This window comes from Dendrobates tinctorius, unplaced genomic scaffold, assembly GCF_039654945.1.
Source record: "Dendrobates tinctorius isolate UK_male_01 unplaced genomic scaffold, ASM3965494v1 ptg000069l, whole genome shotgun sequence".
Classification (NCBI taxonomy): domain Eukaryota; kingdom Metazoa; phylum Chordata; class Amphibia; order Anura; family Dendrobatidae; genus Dendrobates; species Dendrobates tinctorius.
This window is the reverse complement of record NW_027361737.1, coordinates 24,309,386-24,328,612: the sequence shown is the minus strand read 5'-3', so window position 1 is coordinate 24,328,612 and position 19,227 is coordinate 24,309,386. Positions and strand designations below refer to the sequence as shown.

At 46.1% G+C, this 19,227-nt stretch overlaps 1 protein-coding gene across 5 annotated transcripts in view; it reads right to left on the bottom strand.

The window, feature by feature from the left end:
• Nucleotides 1-19,227, bottom strand: part of KIF1A (kinesin family member 1A) — a 233,028-nt gene that overhangs the window by 153,621 nt on the left and 60,180 nt on the right. For all 5 annotated transcript variants that reach the window (XM_073581223.1, XM_073581219.1, XM_073581220.1 and 2 more), the window contains exons 2-3: nucleotides 18,241-18,349; nucleotides 2,106-2,182 (exon numbers count right to left, since the gene is read on the bottom strand). In XM_073581223.1, the coding sequence (XP_073437324.1) occupies nucleotides 2,106-2,182; nucleotides 18,241-18,346 (183 nt within the window). In that variant the 5' untranslated portion in view covers nucleotides 18,347-18,349. The remainder of the gene's footprint in view (nucleotides 1-2,105; nucleotides 2,183-18,240; nucleotides 18,350-19,227) is intronic.

Sequence of the window (19,227 nt, the reverse complement as noted above, 5' to 3'; positions counted from 1 at the left end):
ACATACTACAACTTAAGTTTAAGAGCAGACATTACAACAGCTAACATAGTGTCCTATATACTTATTTCGACTCCATCTCTTTTCAATGGTCACTGCTGTCAAAACAGACTTAGCAAAGTAGTATACCAAAATGATGTTATAAATCACACAGTGCTGTCCACCAAATGTCTCCTTTCTGGCTGATGTGCTCTCCAATGCCTGTTGTCAAGTGTAATCTGTCTGTAGCAGTAAAGCCGCAGAGATGGATTACAGGAAGAGAGGGACGGTCATTATTCCTCTGCGCCTGTACTGTCTGCCATACTGCATACAAGCATAACTGAGAGGGGACTTTTAGTTAGAAAATCATTGCACGGTGGCAAGAGTAATACATGATGGGACCATCATTGAGTAGACTGGGAGTTGCGGGGTACTAGAATCGGGACACTTCCTCAGCATAATAAAAAAAAATCCCGTCACTCCCTGCCTTAAAGGGGTTGTCCGGTACTTTACATTGAAGGCCTATCGGATGTAATTGATATCAGATTTGTGGGGGTGTGATAGCCACGACCCTCGCCAATCAGCTGTTCTAGGTTCCGTTGATTAGAGGAAGATGTGCAGGCCATAGTTATCGCCTGGGTAGTTCTGATCCACAACTAAGTACATCTGGCAGAGATGGCACTTCGATCTGATATTGATGACCTATCCTGAGAATAAGCCATCAATATAAATTACCGGACAATCACTTTAATTTCCTCTTTTTTCACTCCTATTTTTCTCACATTACAATAAAAATGGAGAAATATATGAAAATGATATCTGTGTGTCATAAGATATGACAGGTCCCCCATCTCCTTACTGTTCAATGTATGGCTCAAAATCATAATGCTTGTCTCCATTTTGCTAGGCAGCAAAGTAAACCACTGTATCAATCACTCCTGCAGTGAATGAGTCTCTCTAGGGCACAATGTGCAGATCTGAAGAGCTGTGCGGCCTCGTTTAACTCTTTGGCATCAGAATTTCTGTAAAGGTTAACATATGTAGTAAAAATGACACATTACTTGGTGTACAGTCACTCAGGCATAAGAGAGAATTTCCAATAGCACTTATGTAGGTTTAGGTGTGCTGCAGTGTACGATTGCACCAAGGGCTTTTTTTTAATTTCTGGGAGTTAAATCCTTGTATAGGCATGTAATTTCTATATATTCACAAATGATCAAGTTGGGCTGGGAAATGATTACAACATAGATTTCTATCCAAATTATTACTCCCACAGAAGGAAGAAAATGGTCTAGTTTCTTTCCTACCACCTATAGTTAATTACCTTGTAAATAAATGTCTGACCAATTAAAGAAGCCCTCCGCCTCCCATCAAATTCTTTATCCTCTTAATATATTACAATCATCATATTATATGGCACTTTGTACTTAAAATTGCTCATTTTTCCTTTCTACCCAGCTAATTCTTCTTTTTTCAATTAGGTTTATGATATGACGTGATTAAAAACTGACTAGCTGAATTCTTCTAAGTTCTATGTAGAAATAAGAGGTCCATCAATGTGTCACTTATTACCTGCCTGTTCTATTCAGAGCAGACACTGACTGCTCTTGCCGGCGATTCACCTGTTCCACGTCAACAGAACAACGACTTCTCTTCCGGGCTGCTCTGGTGATGGGGCTTGACTGCCGACTTCATACTGATTGACAGCTGGCTTCCCACATTTATGCAGTGGGGAGACGGCTGTCTCCCCGTCAACAGAGCAGCCCGGAAGATAAGCTTCTACTCTGTCAAAGTAACGTTAGTGGAGGCAGCAGAATTGCAGGCAGGAGCGGTCAGTGACTGCTCTGTATCGGCAGAGATCTGCACTGGGCAGAACAGGCAGGTAGCCAGAAACTACCTGCCTGTAAGTTCTTAGGTCCATAGTAAAAAAAAATTAATATAGTCCTGGATAACTCCTTTAATGAGTATTCAGCTGACAGCTACATAATTGTATAAAGACAACACAAAGTAGGCAACGCTTTACTTTAGTATCCATCGTATGCTATCACCATCCCTGTCCTTTGTGTTGCCTGTCACTGGCTTTACTGCTGAGCTATATTCTGTATGTGTGCAATTCTTTTGTTACTTACTGAAGTATGGGACCAGTAAGAATAGTCAAAACTGAAGCTTTTCGGGGTTTCCTTTGGCTGTTTGGGGTTGAGTATTGCTGTAAAGAAGATGATAAAGAACATTATCAAGTATTTGTTAGTAAAAATTGAGACATACACAATAACAGCATTCAACCAACTGATCATCCAAGGCATAAGTACGACAGTGATTTATATAGAAATGTCATACCATGTTTGCCCTGGATAGGACATTGTAATTTATCAACTGCCTGCTCTACTAAATCTATGAAAATTAAATTAAAAACTGATGCAATTGATCACCAGTTCTCCATTTTGTCACCAATTGACTGCTATGCAAACCTATCAATCCAAAAGTGTGTGGGGGCAGCCTGAGTGTCCCCTGTTGACAGGTGTCCAGGAAAGGCAAGACACTTTGGAAACGTTTTCTGCTTTGTCCCAATAAGGTTCAGTCTATTATGCCTGTATATTTTGTAGCAATTGAGTTTCATTAAAAATGTTGCATCATTTGTCTTTTATAGGCTTTTTATTTCCCTGAACATTGAGATAACTCTGATGGAAATTTGTCATGTAAATCAGTCAGAGCACGAGCCGCCAATACATGGACTGGCTGAGGCTCTCTCTACCCAAACGTGACAGCTTCATGAATATCTATCAGGATGACATGGTCGGGTCAGGACAGCCACAGCCAGTGAGTGCATTGCGGTCCGATCTAGCACCAATTTGCATGGACGTCTAAATGAGGCTAACCCTTTTATCTGTAAGTTGAACTGAACTTTGATGTGATAATAAATCAGTTGAGAAGAATCCATTAAAAGATTAAAGAGTTCCAAACTCCTCACAGAAGAAGCTGAGAGGAGTTTGGAATTCATTCTGCAGGGTTCAGGCTCAACCTGCGACTGGGCCTGGGCCGATAACTTTAATGAGGCAGACAGAGTCACTTTGTGATCTGTCTAACTTCAATGCTGGCACTGTCTGCCTTCTTATTGTGGACTGGACACAAAAGTGCAGACGACCACTGTTTTTTGCGGGCGATAAGAAAGAAGACAAAAATGGAGGCCAGACAAAATGACTCGGTCTGCCTTAAAAAAGTCAATGGTCCTTTCAAAGGTTGCTCTTAAATCAGACAATTTTCATGGCATCAGACTGTGGCCCTGGTGGAGCCACTGACATGTGGCAAAGGCTAATGTGGCGCCCACAGGAGTATGGTCGCCACAGTGGCTTTGCCTACCCATTACCTAGGATTGAGGAATCCTTAGCTGCACTTAAAACTGCTAATTACTTTTCCACCTTGGATCTCACCAGTGGGTATTGGCAGGTTCCTGTGGCAGAGGCAGACAAGGAGAAAACCGCATTTACCACTCCAATGGGTCTCTGTGAGTTCAATTATATGCCATTTGGGCTCTGCACTGCCCCAGGAACATTTCAACAGCTGATGGAGTGCTGCCTGGGACACATGAACATCGAGCCGGTCCTGTTGTATGTGGATGATGTCATTATTTTCTCCAAAACCTATGAAGATCATCTGGAACACCTGGCTGAAGTGTTCGAAGCTTTGTCCAATTTTGGCCTGAAGGTGAAGCCCTCCAAATGCCACCTCCTGAAGCCCAAGGTACAGTACCTCGGTCATGTGGTCAGTGCAGAAGGTGTGGCAACAGATCCTGACAAGGTCACAGTCATCCGGGACTGGCCGAAGCCCAGCAACCTTCATGAAGTACACCAATTCCTTGGACTGGTAGGCTACTACCGAAGATTCATCAAGGGCTTTACTGAAATAGCCACCCCTATGCAAAATCTTCTGGTGGGGCAGTCCAAGAAGAACAAACAGAAAAATTCCACCTTTGAATGGACTGAAGAGTTAGAGAGGTCCTTCACCAGATTGAAGATGGCTCTCACAGGTGACAAAGTTTTGGCCTACCCAGATTATGAGAAACCCTTTGTGCTGTACACAGATGCCAGCAATGTGGGACTAGGAGCAGTACTGTTGCAGGTACAGAATGGAAAAGAAAGAGTGATCTCCTACGCCAGCAGGAAGTTGCGTCCCACTGAAAGGAACCCTGGTAACTACAGTTCTTTCAAGTTGGAGTTCCTTGCCATAGTCTGGGCTGTCACCGAAAGATTCAAGCATTACCTAGCCTCGGCCAAGTTTACAATCTTCACGGACAACAATCCGTTGACTCACTTGGACACTGCAAAGCTAGGTGCACTGGAACAGCGATGGATGGCTCAGCTATCTAACTATGAGTTTACCATCAAGTACCGGGCAGGGCACAAGAATGCCAATGCTGATGCGCTGTCCAGAATGCCGAACCTACCAGATGCAGGAGAAGACCCTGAGGCTCTTGAAGAGATAGAGCTACCTCCCTTCCACCGGCCACTTGTGGCCCAACGTGCTCAAGGAGTGAGAAACAGACGGTCTGGCTTGAAGGAGGTCACCCTGAATCCTTTGCCCCATCATGACTGGGCGGAAACGCAAGATAGTGACCCTGCAGTCCGCCTGGTGAAGGAGCTGTTGATACGAGCTGACTCACGTCCAGAGTTGGATGCTCCTGAAGAAACCCAGCAGTTGTGGAAGAAGAGAGGCCGGCTGTTTATCTACGAAGGGAAGCTGTGTCGGAGGAGTATCAATGCCCACACACATGAACTGGTCTGGCAGGTAATAGTCCCAAAGAGAGAGGCATCAATGGTCCTGGAAGCATACCACAATGGAGCTGGACACTTCGGATGGAAGAAGTTGGAAGTATTGCTCCGGGAGAGGTTCTACTGGGCTGGTATGAGGAAAGCCATTGAGAGGTGGTGCCGGGAGTGTGGACAATGTAACCTGCGCAGAAAGGATCGAGACAGCCAGAGAGCTCCCCTGCAACCAATCATCACCAAACAGCCCCTCGAGTTGGTAGCCCTGGACCATGTGAAGCTGGTTCCAAGCCGGTCGGGCTACATCTGTGCTCTTACCATTGTGGACTACTCAAGATTCCTGGTAGTTGTGCCTGTCAAAGATCTAACTGCCAGGAAAGCAGCCAGAGCCTTCCAACAGCACTTCTGTAGGCCACATGGGTATCCTGAAAGAGTACTCACAGATCAAGGTCCAGCTTTCGAGGCAGAAGTGTTCCATGAGTTCTGCAACTTGTATGGTTGTAAGAAGATCCGGACAACACCTTATCACCCACAGACCAATGGCATGTGCGAGAAGATGAACCAGGTAGTGATTGACCTACTGAAGACATTGCCCTTGGAGGAGAGGAATCTGTGGCCTGAGAAGTTGCCAGATCTGGTAGACCTCTACAACCATATTCCAGTGAACTCTACCAACTGTACACCAGCATACCTGATGAGAGCAAGACCGGGTAGGCTGCCTGTGGATTTGGACATGGGAGTCCTCACGCCGGAAACCACATCACCAGATGCTGACTGGGACCAGGAGAGGCAGCAGCAGTACAGAAGAGTACTGGAGTGTGTGGAGAAGAGTCTGGCCCAGGCAAGACAAAAGCAGGAGAAGTTTTACAATCAGAATGCACCTGCTGTACCCTTTTCGCCGGTAGAACAAGTCCTCAAAAGGAAGAGGAGGTTGCACAAGCTGGATGATCAATGGGAGTCTGAACCTTATACCATTCTGCCCTCAAACTGTGATAATACTAAAGTAAGCCTTGTTAGTAAAGATGGAGGAGAGACCTCAGCAGCGGTATCCAGGGATCATTTGAAGTTATGCCCTGACCAGTTGATAGAAAGAGCAGAAGAATCAGATAACCTCCAACCCGTAGAGGCAGAAGAGAAGGTCAGCACAGTACTTGGGGAATTCCCTGCGAATTGGACTAGAATTAATGATGCAATAGTGGTACCAGTGTTGTTATTTCCCCAAGTGGAAGCACAGGAGGACGTGACTCGAGAGGATCAGGAAAATCAGGTAGCAGAAGCCACACCATCAGTGGAGCCAGAGAACCCTCGCCCTGCCAGTGGTGAACCTGTTGTGCCCCTGGTGAGTCCAAGAGTTCTCAGACAATCACGTACCCCTGTGCCAGGTAGGATCCCCAGTAGTGTACCCAGTACCTCACACACTACACCGATAGTTAGAACCAGACAAGGGCCACTACAGCACCAGTGTTACGCAGATCTACTCGTACCACACAGGGAATACTACCAGTTAGGTTCCGCATATAAAGTAAATGTAAATGTTGAAACTGTTGAAATGTAAATATGTAACTGTTTTTCAAGCTTTTGTGCCTACAGGTAACCTGTAAGAGTTCCCTTTTAACTTTTATGGACACTGAACCACAGGACTTGTGTGTGGTCAAAAACTTTCTTTATAAATAGTTACCATTTGCCCAGGAATGGACCATGGACCATGGACATTGATGCTGGACTTATCATCATAGGACCATTTTTGGAAACACTTGGTTTTTGTACATTTTTACCTTTTTCAATCTTGTACAGTTATTATTGTTGAATGGTTTATATGTTTTCTTTTGTTCAGCCCAGGAGTGCTGACTTTCACTAGGGGGGAATGTGGCGCCCCCAGGAGTATGGTCGCCACAGTGGCTTTGCCTTCCTCCAGGGGAGGGTAATGCCAGGCTTGGAAGCAATGATGGGTCTCTCTCACAGTCAATCCTTACATGCAACACAGATCCACTCCAGGCCAGCAGGGGGAACTCTGAACCAGGATTAAGGGGAGGAGTGCTCTCTGTGGGCAAGGAGAAAGAAATAGTTAGTTAGTCTGTGGAGGGTGAAATATGCAGACGTGGAGAGAGAAGCTGGAGGTCGAGCTGCAGAAGGCGAGCTCCCTCAGCTTGAGAGCGCAAGAACTGGAGCCTGGTCTCCACGGTGGTACGGATACTAACGGTCCTGCCACAGACACCAGAGGAGTAGGAGGCTGTAAATGTCCTACTCCCATCTAAGACTTGAGGCACAACAGCAAAACGGATAGCGAGCCGGGATTCAGAGAGAGAGGAGTCCCAGAGATAGGCTACAGCTGTCTGCCGTGCAAGTAGAGTTCTAGGAACATCTGACAGGAGGAACTCCAGAGTAACTAAGGACTGGAGTGCTTCACACCACATGCGCTAGGAAGGAGACTGCACAGCCCGTCTGTGAGAGAGAATCCTTGAGTTGCTTCCAGGCTAGCCTGCTCCATTTCCATCTGTAATCAGGACCCTGGACTGCAGTTATCAAGTAAAGGTACAGAAATTGCACCCCGCTGTGTCTTGTCTGCTTCCTACCCTGTCGGCACTGCTACATCCCCGTGCCAACCACATCTACACTGCCCTGGGACTACAGCTTCACCTGTGGGGAGCTTTTACACCATTGCTGCACTATACCATCAGTCCCAGCGGATCTGCATGCAGCGTCGGCCTAACATCATACTTGCCGAACACCACAGGTGGCGTCACGAACTATCCATATAAACTACATTAAAAACCACCATTGATTTGGGCGCCCAGGGCCACGGACCGGGTCACCGCTGCTGTGACACATCCCCCTGACACCGGACCGGTACCGAGTACCCCACAGCCCTGGGAGGGCGACCCACTAACATAACCCAAGGGTTTTCATTTATTGCAGTAAATTAAAATCCTGTAACTGTCCTCTACTTCATGGATAATAGATGAAAACGAATGACTTAACAGCTCCTATATTCTTTCATCAGAAAACAAATGGCTTTATTATTCATGTTTCACGCAGTAAAATTGGCTTATGAGTAGCCATCTAGTTTCTGTAACTGCATCTATGGGACCTGATGGATTAGCTCCTTACAGATTCATCTCTGAGGTAAAGATATTATTAATACTAGGTAAAGAAAATACCATATCACTTTGTATATAGGCTTATGCCACTGAATTCTTTCTAATTTATTAACCTGCAGCCATCCGATTCCTAAACGTGTTCTTTCCCTGAACAGTGAGGCCGTACTAGGCCATAGGCCGTAAAAGGGAGGCCGGCATGACAGGGTAGAGAGGGAAGTAGATACGGAGGTGGTTGGTGTGTAGAACATTGAATAGGGGGTTAATTTTCTGGGCTGGCATGGATGGGCTGGGCTAAGTTGTGTTTCGGTCACATGGGTTGGGGGGGAGGGGGCACGGGCTGTTCGTATAAAAAGGGGAAGCCATTTTAGAGGGATAACCATTTTGGGTACACATTGGCAGCAATAGGAATCTGAGGTACCTGTCATTATGGAGATCGAGTCCGTTCTCCAGATGCTGAGGGATGCCGCGGGTTCCCGGGGCGCAGGATGGTTGCAGTCTTCTGTCCAGGATCTGCTCCAAGGGGTGGCGGGGTCCCCTCAACCCCAACTAGAGGAACGTCGGCCACGGAGATCTAGGCCTCCGGTGCGCCTTAGTCCTGAGCCCACCCCTCGGGTCCGGCGCCATATTAGGAGGCCCTCCAGGGACCCTCCGGTACAAGCTGCGAGCTGCAGGGCTGGCGCACGCAGACAAAGAACCGGGAGGAATCCTGCTGGTCGGCGGGGCCTGCCACGGGGGGGGGGGGAGTATCGGCTCCCCCTCCTTCTCATGACACAGCAGGGAATATGGATCCAGGTCCTGGTACGGCGGGGCCTCACCATGGAACGGGCCCCGCTCTGCGTGGGAGAGGAGACACAGCGGGTCCGTGGGGGCCTGCGGCACAGGCCTCTCGGCGTGGATCCAGCACAGGAGTGAGGAGTCGTAGCCCCGCCCACCGGCCGAGAGCACAGGCCGCCCGAGGTAATGAGACCGATGGCCGGGACGTGGGGGCGGCGGGGCTGCAGGCTGACGCAGCGACCGCTCTGCAAACACAGCCGGAGGTGCCGGGGGAACGGGGGCCAGGATCTCTGGTGCTCCATGGCGGCAGTTGTAGCTCCGCCCACCCGCTCACAGCGGGGAGCACGTCTTCGCCGGCTGCATGTCAGTTGCCAGAACCCCCGGGGGGGAGAGAGCTCCGGGGCTGTTACCATTTGGGGAGTATGGGGGGTTTAGGGGTTGGAAGTCAGCAGCCCCCTGTGCATATGGGGGAGGCTAGCAGGGATTGGAGTGACCACGGGAACGCTGGGGTGCCTGGAGTGGGCAGGCAGCACTTGGCCGTCCAAGGGGGGGAGGTGAACGGTACCAGGTGCAACATGACAGCTCTATAGGAGCTCAGCAGCACGGGCAGCATTTGGCTGGCCTGGGAGAGGGAGGGGAGAGAGGCTATGGTGGATGCAGCAGCTCTGGAGTAGATCAGGGGTACGGTCGGCAGCCAGCTGCCTTAGGGGGGAGGGACGCCTGGGGCAGCGCGGGGTTTTGCAGCGCAGGGGGTCCCTGGGAGGATATCCAGCAGCGGCAAGCATCTCCGTGGAGAAGAGGAAACGGGCAGCAATTAGCTGGCTCCTCGGAACTCGGTCCAGGAAGCCGGATGTCGTCGCAGAGGGGTGCGTCTCGGCAGGATTCGTTGGAGGACAGCGACCGGCAAAACGAGCCAACGATCGGCCCAGGGACGGGTGCGATCTCTTCTCGCCTGGACCATGGATCTTCGGCTGCTGGGACCACAGCACCCAGGCAGCTAGGTGAGGCGTATACTGAGCATAATGGATCAACCTTTATCTGTGGTGCTGGTCAGGCAGTGTGGAGGTTGGACCTGAAATGTCTGCATGGACCTGGCTAACCTTTATCTGCGCTTGTCTTCACTGGTGCCATAGGAGCGATTCTGAAATGCTTGAGGTACAGTGTGCATGTAATGAGGTCTTGCTTTTATACATTTAGGAGGCCGCAATGGCACAGCAAACATAAAAAACGTAGAGTAGGACTCCCCATACGAGACTGCCTTGACGTGGCGGGGTAGCTCAAACAATTGATCAATTTTTTGCTAAATGTCTCATTTTTGAATACAGATAGAAACCAATGTGTGTTTTCACACTTTAGGTATTACGTTCTGACCACAAGCAGCGCTGGCTTCTCCCCCTCTTTTTTCTTGATATTGGTTTTGTGGCTGACCACCACTGTAGCCGTGCGCGCTGGGTCATGTACGCTATTCTTTCTGTTTTCTTAGTGATTGATCTAGGCTGCTGTTCACATTAACAGCGGCCCTGCCCTGCCCTAGGCTTTATTTGATTACGCACCTGTATCTGGGCCTGGATCATCCTTTATCTGTGGTGCTGGTCAGGCAGTGTGGAGGTTGGACCTGAAATGTCTGCATGGACCTGGCTAACCTTTATCTGCGCTTGTCCTCACTGGTGCCATAGGAGCGATTCTGAAATGCTTGAGGTACAGTGTGCATGTAATGAGGTCTTGCTTTTATACATTTAGGAGGCCGCAATGGCACAGCAAACATAAAAAACGTAGAGTAGGACTCCCCATACGAGACTGCCTTGACGTGGCGGGGTAGCTCAAACAATTGATCAATTTTTTGCTAAATGTCTCATTTTTGAATACAGATAGAAACCAATGTGTGTTTTCACACTTTAGGTATTACGTTCTGACCACAAGCAGCGCTGGCTTCTCCCCCTCTTTTTTCTTGAGCATAATGTTAACCCTTCTTTGTCTTTACGTGATAGTAGGGGTAATGTCGGCTTAGCAGGAGAAGGGAATATGGGGGCTGGGTCCTTTTTACACACCCTACGTGAGCTAGTTCGGTCTTGGGACTTGAGTAATGTGCCGGGTGGGGTTTCTCCAACGTCAGCTTGGCTGGGTGGTGATAGGGAATCGGGGAGCCAGGGTCGACCAATAGGGTCAACTTTGCCAGGCTCATTAGCGGTGGATAGCAACTCAGCAGCTATCGGCGGGGGGTTAGGGGTGCAGAGTTCAGGGGCTACACCGTTAAACGTAGCTGAGAAAGAGAAAGATGAAGACGTACGTATCGGCGATGCGGCAAAAGGGGAAGTTTACGTTTGTTTCGAGGGCCCCTAGGTACGCATCTGAAGCCCGAGGTTAAGGAAAAGATTTGGAAGGGTGAATACGTTGAGATATTCTCCCTGCTTCCTTTAGAACGTTTCAATCTGGATAGAGTGAGAAGGGAAGACAGTAAGAGGGAGGATGAGGATAGGAGGAGATTTCGTCTAATTCCCAGAACCTTTTCGAATTGGTTGCAAGCGTTCGCGATACTGGCTAGTGTGTTAGGGGAGAAGGCCCCGGACAATTGTTCAGGCCTATTCTGTTATATGGATGCAATTGGAGAAGCGTACAGGGTTTACAGAGGGCAGGGTTGGTTGCGGTACGATGAACAGTTTCGCCAAAGGAAAGCGGTTAGACCAAGCATTCGTTGGGAGCATAAGGACATAGCTTTGTGGATGAGGGTGATGGTTCCGACTAGGGTGGGACAAAGTTATCAGGGGTTTCAAGGGGGCACCGGGGGTCCAGGACAGTCCGGACACTCGGTGTCAATGCAAAAGGGACTGTGCTTCGCCTTTAATGATGGTTCCTGCAGATTTGGAACAAAATGTAAGTTTAGACAAGAGTGTTCCTCGTGTGGGGGAAGTCATGGGGCATCAAAATGCTACAAATCTGGAAAAAAACGGGGTTCAGAAGGTACTGAAAAAAGGAGTGACTCCGGTCCGTCTGGAAGAGATGGAGCACTTTCTAAATGAGTACCCTGATAGGCCTGCAGCGTGGTTATTAAGGGATGGTTTTAGGGATGGTTTTAAGATTCCTAGCGTTGATGTTGAGTTTCAATTGTCTACCAAAAATCTGAAATCTGCACTTCAGTTTCCCGAGGTGGTGTCTGAAAAGTTATCTAAGGAAGTTTCGCTGGGTAAGATGGCAGGCCCCTTTGATTCAGTTCCGTTAGATAATCTGCGAGTTTCTCCATTGGGTGTTGTTCCAAAAAAGGAACCTAACAAGTTTAGGCTCATTCAACACCTCTCGTTTCCGAAGGGTTCTTCGGTAAACGACGGCATAGACCCTTTATTTATTATAAGGGGGGGGTAATGAGATGGTTGAGGTAGAGGGGCTGGGGTTACGGATTCAGGTATAGGATCTACGAGGAATCTCGAATACCCCCTTTGTCATGATCAGTTAGCAGTGACTAGATTTCCTTTCTGTGTTCATGTACCAGCTGATGGCGAGTGCCCTGCACTCGCCTCCTCTGCTCAGCACAAGGGGATTATGTGGGCACAGAGGCTCCCTTTGTTCTGTCAGGATAACAGTGCTCCGTCAGCATGACCTGACCCATGCCAAATCCCAGAGAGACCACAGAAAACAATGGATCAGGGTCAAAAGAACGAGCCAAGAGGTACAGGAAAAAGAAGGATCAATGCAGAAAAAAATAACATCACCAACCATCAGGGTACAGCCGCATAAGTTACTACAAATGGATGATAAACCAGTGGGTTATAAAGTTACGAAAAGATGGCATTGACATGATTTGACAGGTTCCTAGCTGCCAATTTAGAAATAATAGCAGATAATAAGGTCATATTACACTGTAGAATTACCAGTAGATTCTATGCGATGCAGCATAATGAATGTTTGAACATTCATGGATTTGATTCTGTATTATTATTATCCTTTATTAGCAAAATTGCTAAGCTTCATTAATTCTATTACCAGCAATTTAGGAACAGAAAAAAGGCCACTATGGATTGGGAACTGCTCTACTTATCCATTCACTTTTCTATTCCATCACATTGCTTCTGCTTCTTCTCTTCATTTCCTATTTTTCATTTTAAATCCCTGTGATTCCTGTAGGTTTGTAAGCAATAGGAAGCAGCAACCTCACTACACAGACATGGAATAATTCTCCCTTTGTTTTAAAGTATGCATTTTATGGTCAAAAAGGCAAGTTTATGGCAATTTTTTTTATTTTTCAGTCAATGATTGTAAAGAATAATTATGTTATCGATTGTCCCTTTGGCCAAACACTTGTTGAACTTTCTCATCCATTTCTCATATATAACACGTACAATATTATTTCCTATGCTAGCTTGTTATACTTTCACTTTTCTGTAAGCATCTTATACAGTGGGGCAAAAAAGTATTTAGTCAGTCAGCAATAGTGCAAGTTCCACCACTTAAAAAGATGAGAGGCGTCTGTAATTTACATCATAGGTAGACCTCAACTATGGGAGACAAACTGAGAAAAAAAAATCCAGAAAATCACATTGTCTGTTTTTTTTTCATTTTATTTGCATATTATGGTGGAAAATAAGTATTTGGTCAGAAACAAGCAATCAAGATTTCTGGCTCTCACAGACCTGTAACTTCTTCTTTAAGAGTCTCCGCTTTCCTCCACTCATTACCTGTAGTAATGGCACCTGTTTAAACTTGTTATCAGTATAAAAAGACACCTGTGCACACCCTCAAACAGTCTGACTCCAAACTCCACTATGGTGAAGACCAAAGAGCTGTCAAAGGACACCAGAAACAAAATTGTAGCCCTGCACCAGGCTGGGAAGACTGAATCTGCAATAGCCAACCAGCTTGGAGTGAAGAAATCAACTGTGGGAGCAATAATTAGAAAATGGAAGACATACAAGACCACTGATAATCTCCCTCGATCTGGTGCTCCACGCAAAATCCCACCCCGTGGGGTCAGAATGATCACAAGAACGGTGAGCAAAAATCCCAGAACCACGCGGGGGGACCTAGTGAATGAACTGCAGAGAGCTGGGACCAATGTAACAAGGCCTACCATAAGTAACACACTACGCCACCATGGACTCAGATCCTGCAGTGCCAGACGTGTCCCACTGCTTAAGCCTGTACATGTCCGGGCCCGTCTGAAGTTTGCTAGAGAGCATTTGGATGATCCAGAGGAGTTTTGGGAGAATGTCCTATGGTCTGATGAAACCAAACTGGAACTGTTTGGTAGAAACACAACTTGTCGTGTTTGGAGGAAAAAGAATACTGAGTTGCATCCATCAAACACCATACCTACTGTAAAGCATGGTGGTGGAAACATCATGCTTTGGGGCTGTTTCTCTGCAAAGGGGCCAGGACGACTGATCCGGGTACATGAAAGAATGAATGGGGCCATGTATCGTGAGATTTTGAGTGCAAACCTCCTTCCATCAGCAAGGGCATTGAATATGAAACGTAGCTGGGTCTTTCAACATGACAATGATCCAAAGCACACCGCCAGGGCAACGAAGGAGTGGCTTCGTAAGAAGCATTTCAAGGTCCTGGAGTGGCCTAGCCAGTCTCCAGATCTCAACCCTATAGAAAACCTTTGGAGGGAGTTGAAAGTCCGTGTTGCCTAGCGAAAAGCCAAAAACATCACTGCTCTAGAGGAGATCTGCATGGAGGAATGGGCCAACATACCAACAACAGTGTGTGGCAACCTTGTGAAGACTTACAGAAAACGTTTGACCTCTGTCATTGCCAACAAAGGATATATCACAAAGTATTGAGATGAAATTTTGTTTCTGACCAAATACTTATTTTCCACCATAATATGCAAATAAAATGAAAAAAAAACAGACAATGTGATTTTCTGGATTTTTTTTTCTCAGTTTGTCTCCCATAGTTGAGGTCTACCTATGATGTAAATTACAGACGCCTCTCATCTTTTTAAGTGGTGGAACTTGCACTATTGCTGACTGACTAAATACTTTTTTGCCCCACTGTATGTTTGGTACAAATGTCCAATTTTATTAGAAACGTTTGCTAAAATTGTTTTAAGGGGGTTACAATACACAAATTAGGAATTTCCAAACTGCAATGCTAGACCTTCCCACCAACACAAAAGTAAAATGCATATCAGCTAGATCCACCAATTTTGTCAGGAAGACTAACCATTTGGGAAGAGATAAAGATCAGGGCCACCACCATGTATGAGAGACAGCTGTCAACGAAACGACCAGACAGCATTGAGTATGAGCACTAGACGCAGAAATACAAGCACTTACATGCTTTGTCTGCTATCAATAAGGTTAATAATGGATGTCGGAGGGATGTTCTGCCATGCTGAATGCAACTGGGCATACAAATCATCAAGATTTGCTGCGGACAGCTCCCATTGTAATTCTTGACCAATGTTGTCCCAGATGTACGTGACGGGAGACAAGTCTGGAGACTCTCCAGGCCATGGTAGCTCATTTTGGCCATTGAGACTGTGCACAGTAGCACAAGTAACATGCGGCCTGGCATTGTTGTATTGAAAAAAAGCTCCTGGAATATTTTGGAGAAATGACTGTATCATTGGTTCCACAACCAAATTAATTTAATAACAAGCTGTTAGTGTACCTTGCATGAAGACTAAAGAAGTACAGCTACCAAACATGTGTGATGTTCCCTCATGAAGGTCCCTTCATGGCATTATCCACATGGTCTCCAGATGGAGATGGGAGGCTGTAATGGAGGACAATCTTGAGCGATAAGTCCAGATTTTGTCTTGGATGCACTCATAGCTGTAGAATGGTCCGGAGACAATGTGGGCAACACCATGAAGAGATAATGTCCCAACAGTCCTATTCCCGGAATATGGTGTGTGGTGGTATAAAGTATGGGGGTCTTCATTCCAGGTACACTAATAGCTCGGCATTACCTTGATTTGGTGGTGGAACCAGTGGTATAGCCATTTCTCTAGTGTCCTAGGAACCATTTCTCAACATGACAACACAAGGGTGCATATTGCTCAAGATACTGTGAGTAGTCTGCTTGGCCTAAATGTGCTACCATGGCCTGCAGTGTCTCCAGACTTGTCCTCCATCGAGCGCCTTTGGTACATTATTGATCTACAATTTGCAAAGAGAGCTGCCAGCAGTGGACCTTGATGCTATCATCGTCAGCCTGGGCCACCAGAGAGCAGGAGGATTCTCCGGAGGGCCCAGGCACTGATACCTGCTGGCATACAGGGCCAGCAGCTGCCTAGGGCCCCCACTGCTCCAGGGGCCTCCAGCCAGTGGCGTGTCGCTAATAGTGGCACACCACGCAGCTGCTATGGAGCCGGAGGTGCCAGCGGAGCAGCAGCGGGTGACAGGAAGCCAAAGCCTGTTCCCACTGCTAAAGAAAATGAATATTCACGCTTCCCCACGCCCCTATGGACGTGGAGAGGAGTGACTTCATTTCACTTTAATAGCGAGCAGTGTTTGCCGCAGCTGCAGCTAACACTGCCTGCTATCAGGGCCTGTAGACTAGGGCCCCTGCAGCCCCAGGCGCCCTCAGCCCACGCGGCTGTTATGGCACCGTAAGTCTGGGGGACCCGGCGTCAGCACCCCCCCCCAGTGCCGCATTCAACTGTATCGGCATCAGATGCTAATACAGTTGAAAGCAATAATGGAAGATAGATCGTCAGATAACGCTCCCTCTCCCATCATTCCACTCTGCTTCTGACACACAGCGGGTGAGCGATGACGTCACTTCATCGCATACCTGCTGTGTGCCAGGCTGACTGCACACAGCAGGGACCCCTTGTTTGCCAGCAGCGATTGCGTTCAGGTAAATAATATAATATATATGTTGCCTGGATTTACTATCATTTAGCCTGGCCATCCTTTTGTATATTATGGGCATTATATCAGGTATTACCAGCTGTTAGGCTTTCTATTATATGGTATACACTAATGCCATGTAACCTAAAATTACTTCAATGTGTTGTTTTGGTAACATGGGCCTCTGTGTCCCTATCTGCTGTTTTGATTTTATGGCTTTATAGCATGTTATGTTTGTACCTTGCCTTACCACTTTAATAAAGCAATTTTAATATGACCACTAGTTGTATTTTGGATTCATCATCCCCTCTGTGTTATGTTTATATCGCAACTGGTCAATTATAGTCCGTGGGTGTACATGTGGGTGGTATGTTGTTCAAAACTGTATTTGATAATTATACTAGATTCCCCCACATGTTATATATACCGAGTTATACTACCCTCGTTCTTATGGAGATGGGGCAGCATGATACCCTATGAGGGGGGCAGCACGATACCCTATGAGGGGGGGCAGCATGATACCCTGTGGAGGTGGCTACATTATATTCTGTGGATGGCTGCATTATACTATATGACGGGGGCTGCATTATATTCTATGGAGGGGCTGCATTATACTTTATGAGGGGGCTGCATTATATTCTGTGGGGGGCTGTATTATACTATATGAAGGGGGTGGCATTATACCCTATAAGGGGGCTACATTATATTCTATGGGGGGCTGCATTATATTCTGTGGGGGGCTGTATTATACTATATGAAGGGGGTGGCATTATACCCTATAAGGGGGCTACATTATATTCTATGGGGGGCTGCATTATACCTTATGAGGGGGTTGCACTATACTCTAAGGGGGCTACATTATACTCTATGAGGCTGGTTGCATTATATTCTATTGGGGGGCTACATTATACTATATGAGGGGGCTACTTTATATACTATGAGGGGGCTACATTGTACCCTATGAGGGGGCTACTTTATATTCTATAAGGGGGCTACCCCAACCCCTGCTACATAATTAAGACATGAATTACTTTATATTATACCCTGATATTAGCGTGTTTTATTGCACAATTGGTGGTCTTGTATTTATTTCTATGTAGCTACAGTACATAGTGGGCCCCAAGAATGAGTTTCTCTGGTGGGCCCAAGGTGCTCCAGTCCGACGCTCATAACCTCATCGATATCATACCAGGACGTGCAAGTGCTCATACTTATTTCTAACAAATTGAGATGTTTTTAAAAATTTGATTCCATTTTTTCATGATTTGTACATCATTAACATGTCTATCCATCCTGATCCCCAAAACTCCTAAGACTTTTCCCTCTGGTGTTGCAATTTTAATGTTGAGAAGTGTATCTAATAACAAGCAAAGGGGCAGCATCCAAAATCTTCCAATATATCAAATTTTTATTGTGAAACCTTAGTGCATAGCATCACGCCAAAGAGATCAGCTCTCCTTATTAAGAAAAGTCTCGCTTGTGCTAAGATTAGATCTTCATTTCAATCATAAAAGATGTATGGGAGAGTGGATCTCCTCAACGTGATGTAAAAGAGGCTAAAGATGTTGAAAATGTTTTTTTTCTTCCAGATTATGCCTAATTCCTCATTATTTTCTGGGCCACATCTAACATACACCTGTCTTTTGTACAGCATGCATAAATGCTTCCCAGCTTTAGAATCTCAAATGTTTTAAGAAACTTGTCCACTACGGTTCTTCTTACCTCTGTGTAGAAAATTTGCCACAGTAGAAAAAAAATTCCAGAAATATCAATATGAGTAACATAATTTTTCATCTACCTCCTAGTGAGAACACCCATACACAAGATACTTACTGGTTATGTTTCCAGACATCTGGATGATGCATTTTGAATCTTTTCCAATTTCACGTGAGTTGAATGGCCGCACTCTGACTGCGACCTTCACGGATGCTCCCGCCATCTCCTGCAAAATTAAAAAAAAACAGTTCGATCTTGATTCCTATGTTACAGCAAACTGTAGACCAACTGTATGTAATAACCAGATATAGATATGGAAATCATAAGTCCCTTGTTTTTCTGTACATTTGAACAATGCTTGGCGATTTTGACATCTTCCGTAAGTGTGAGGAGCTCACATTGTTACAGACAAGCAGATGGAAGCTCATCATGTCAATTATTCATGTCTTATGTGAAGCCAACAAAGATGCAAAAGAGTGGAAAAATGGAAGACATAGCCAGGCGTTTCCATTTTAAAAAAAATCGGAATATGAAGCTGATATTATTAGTAACGTGTTATTCTTCACATCTAACCAACTCATCTCACAGTTTTCATCTGTAATTTACAAAGGAAGGCAGTGGGACTTTGCAATATTGCTACATATGTATTAGTCCATGTAAGGAAAGGTTTCCCCTTAAAAATGGCAACTATGACTCGCCAGACATATTCACAGCTCCAATTATGGTGAATTTAAAAGAAAAAATATTTAAAAGAAATGAAATGAACCCTTCATGGTCCCCAGTGCCGCATATGGACAGCGTTTGTCTAAGGCCTTGTTCAGATGAGCAAATAATAATGACGTGCTGTCCGAATAAAAATCAGACAGAACGCTGACCAATATTATTCAATAGTGCTGTTCAGACTATCGTCTTTACACACGGACCACGTGTGCCTGTGACAAAAATCACATCATGCACTATTCTCTTCTGACTATTGGATCAGATTCCCCCATTCAACTTTATGGGTGTGCAAAAAAGAGAGAAAAAAACCCCAACCCATGCGGAACATTCATATCGCATCTGATTTTTTGCGGATACATTGGAATTATTAACCTAGGAAACGGT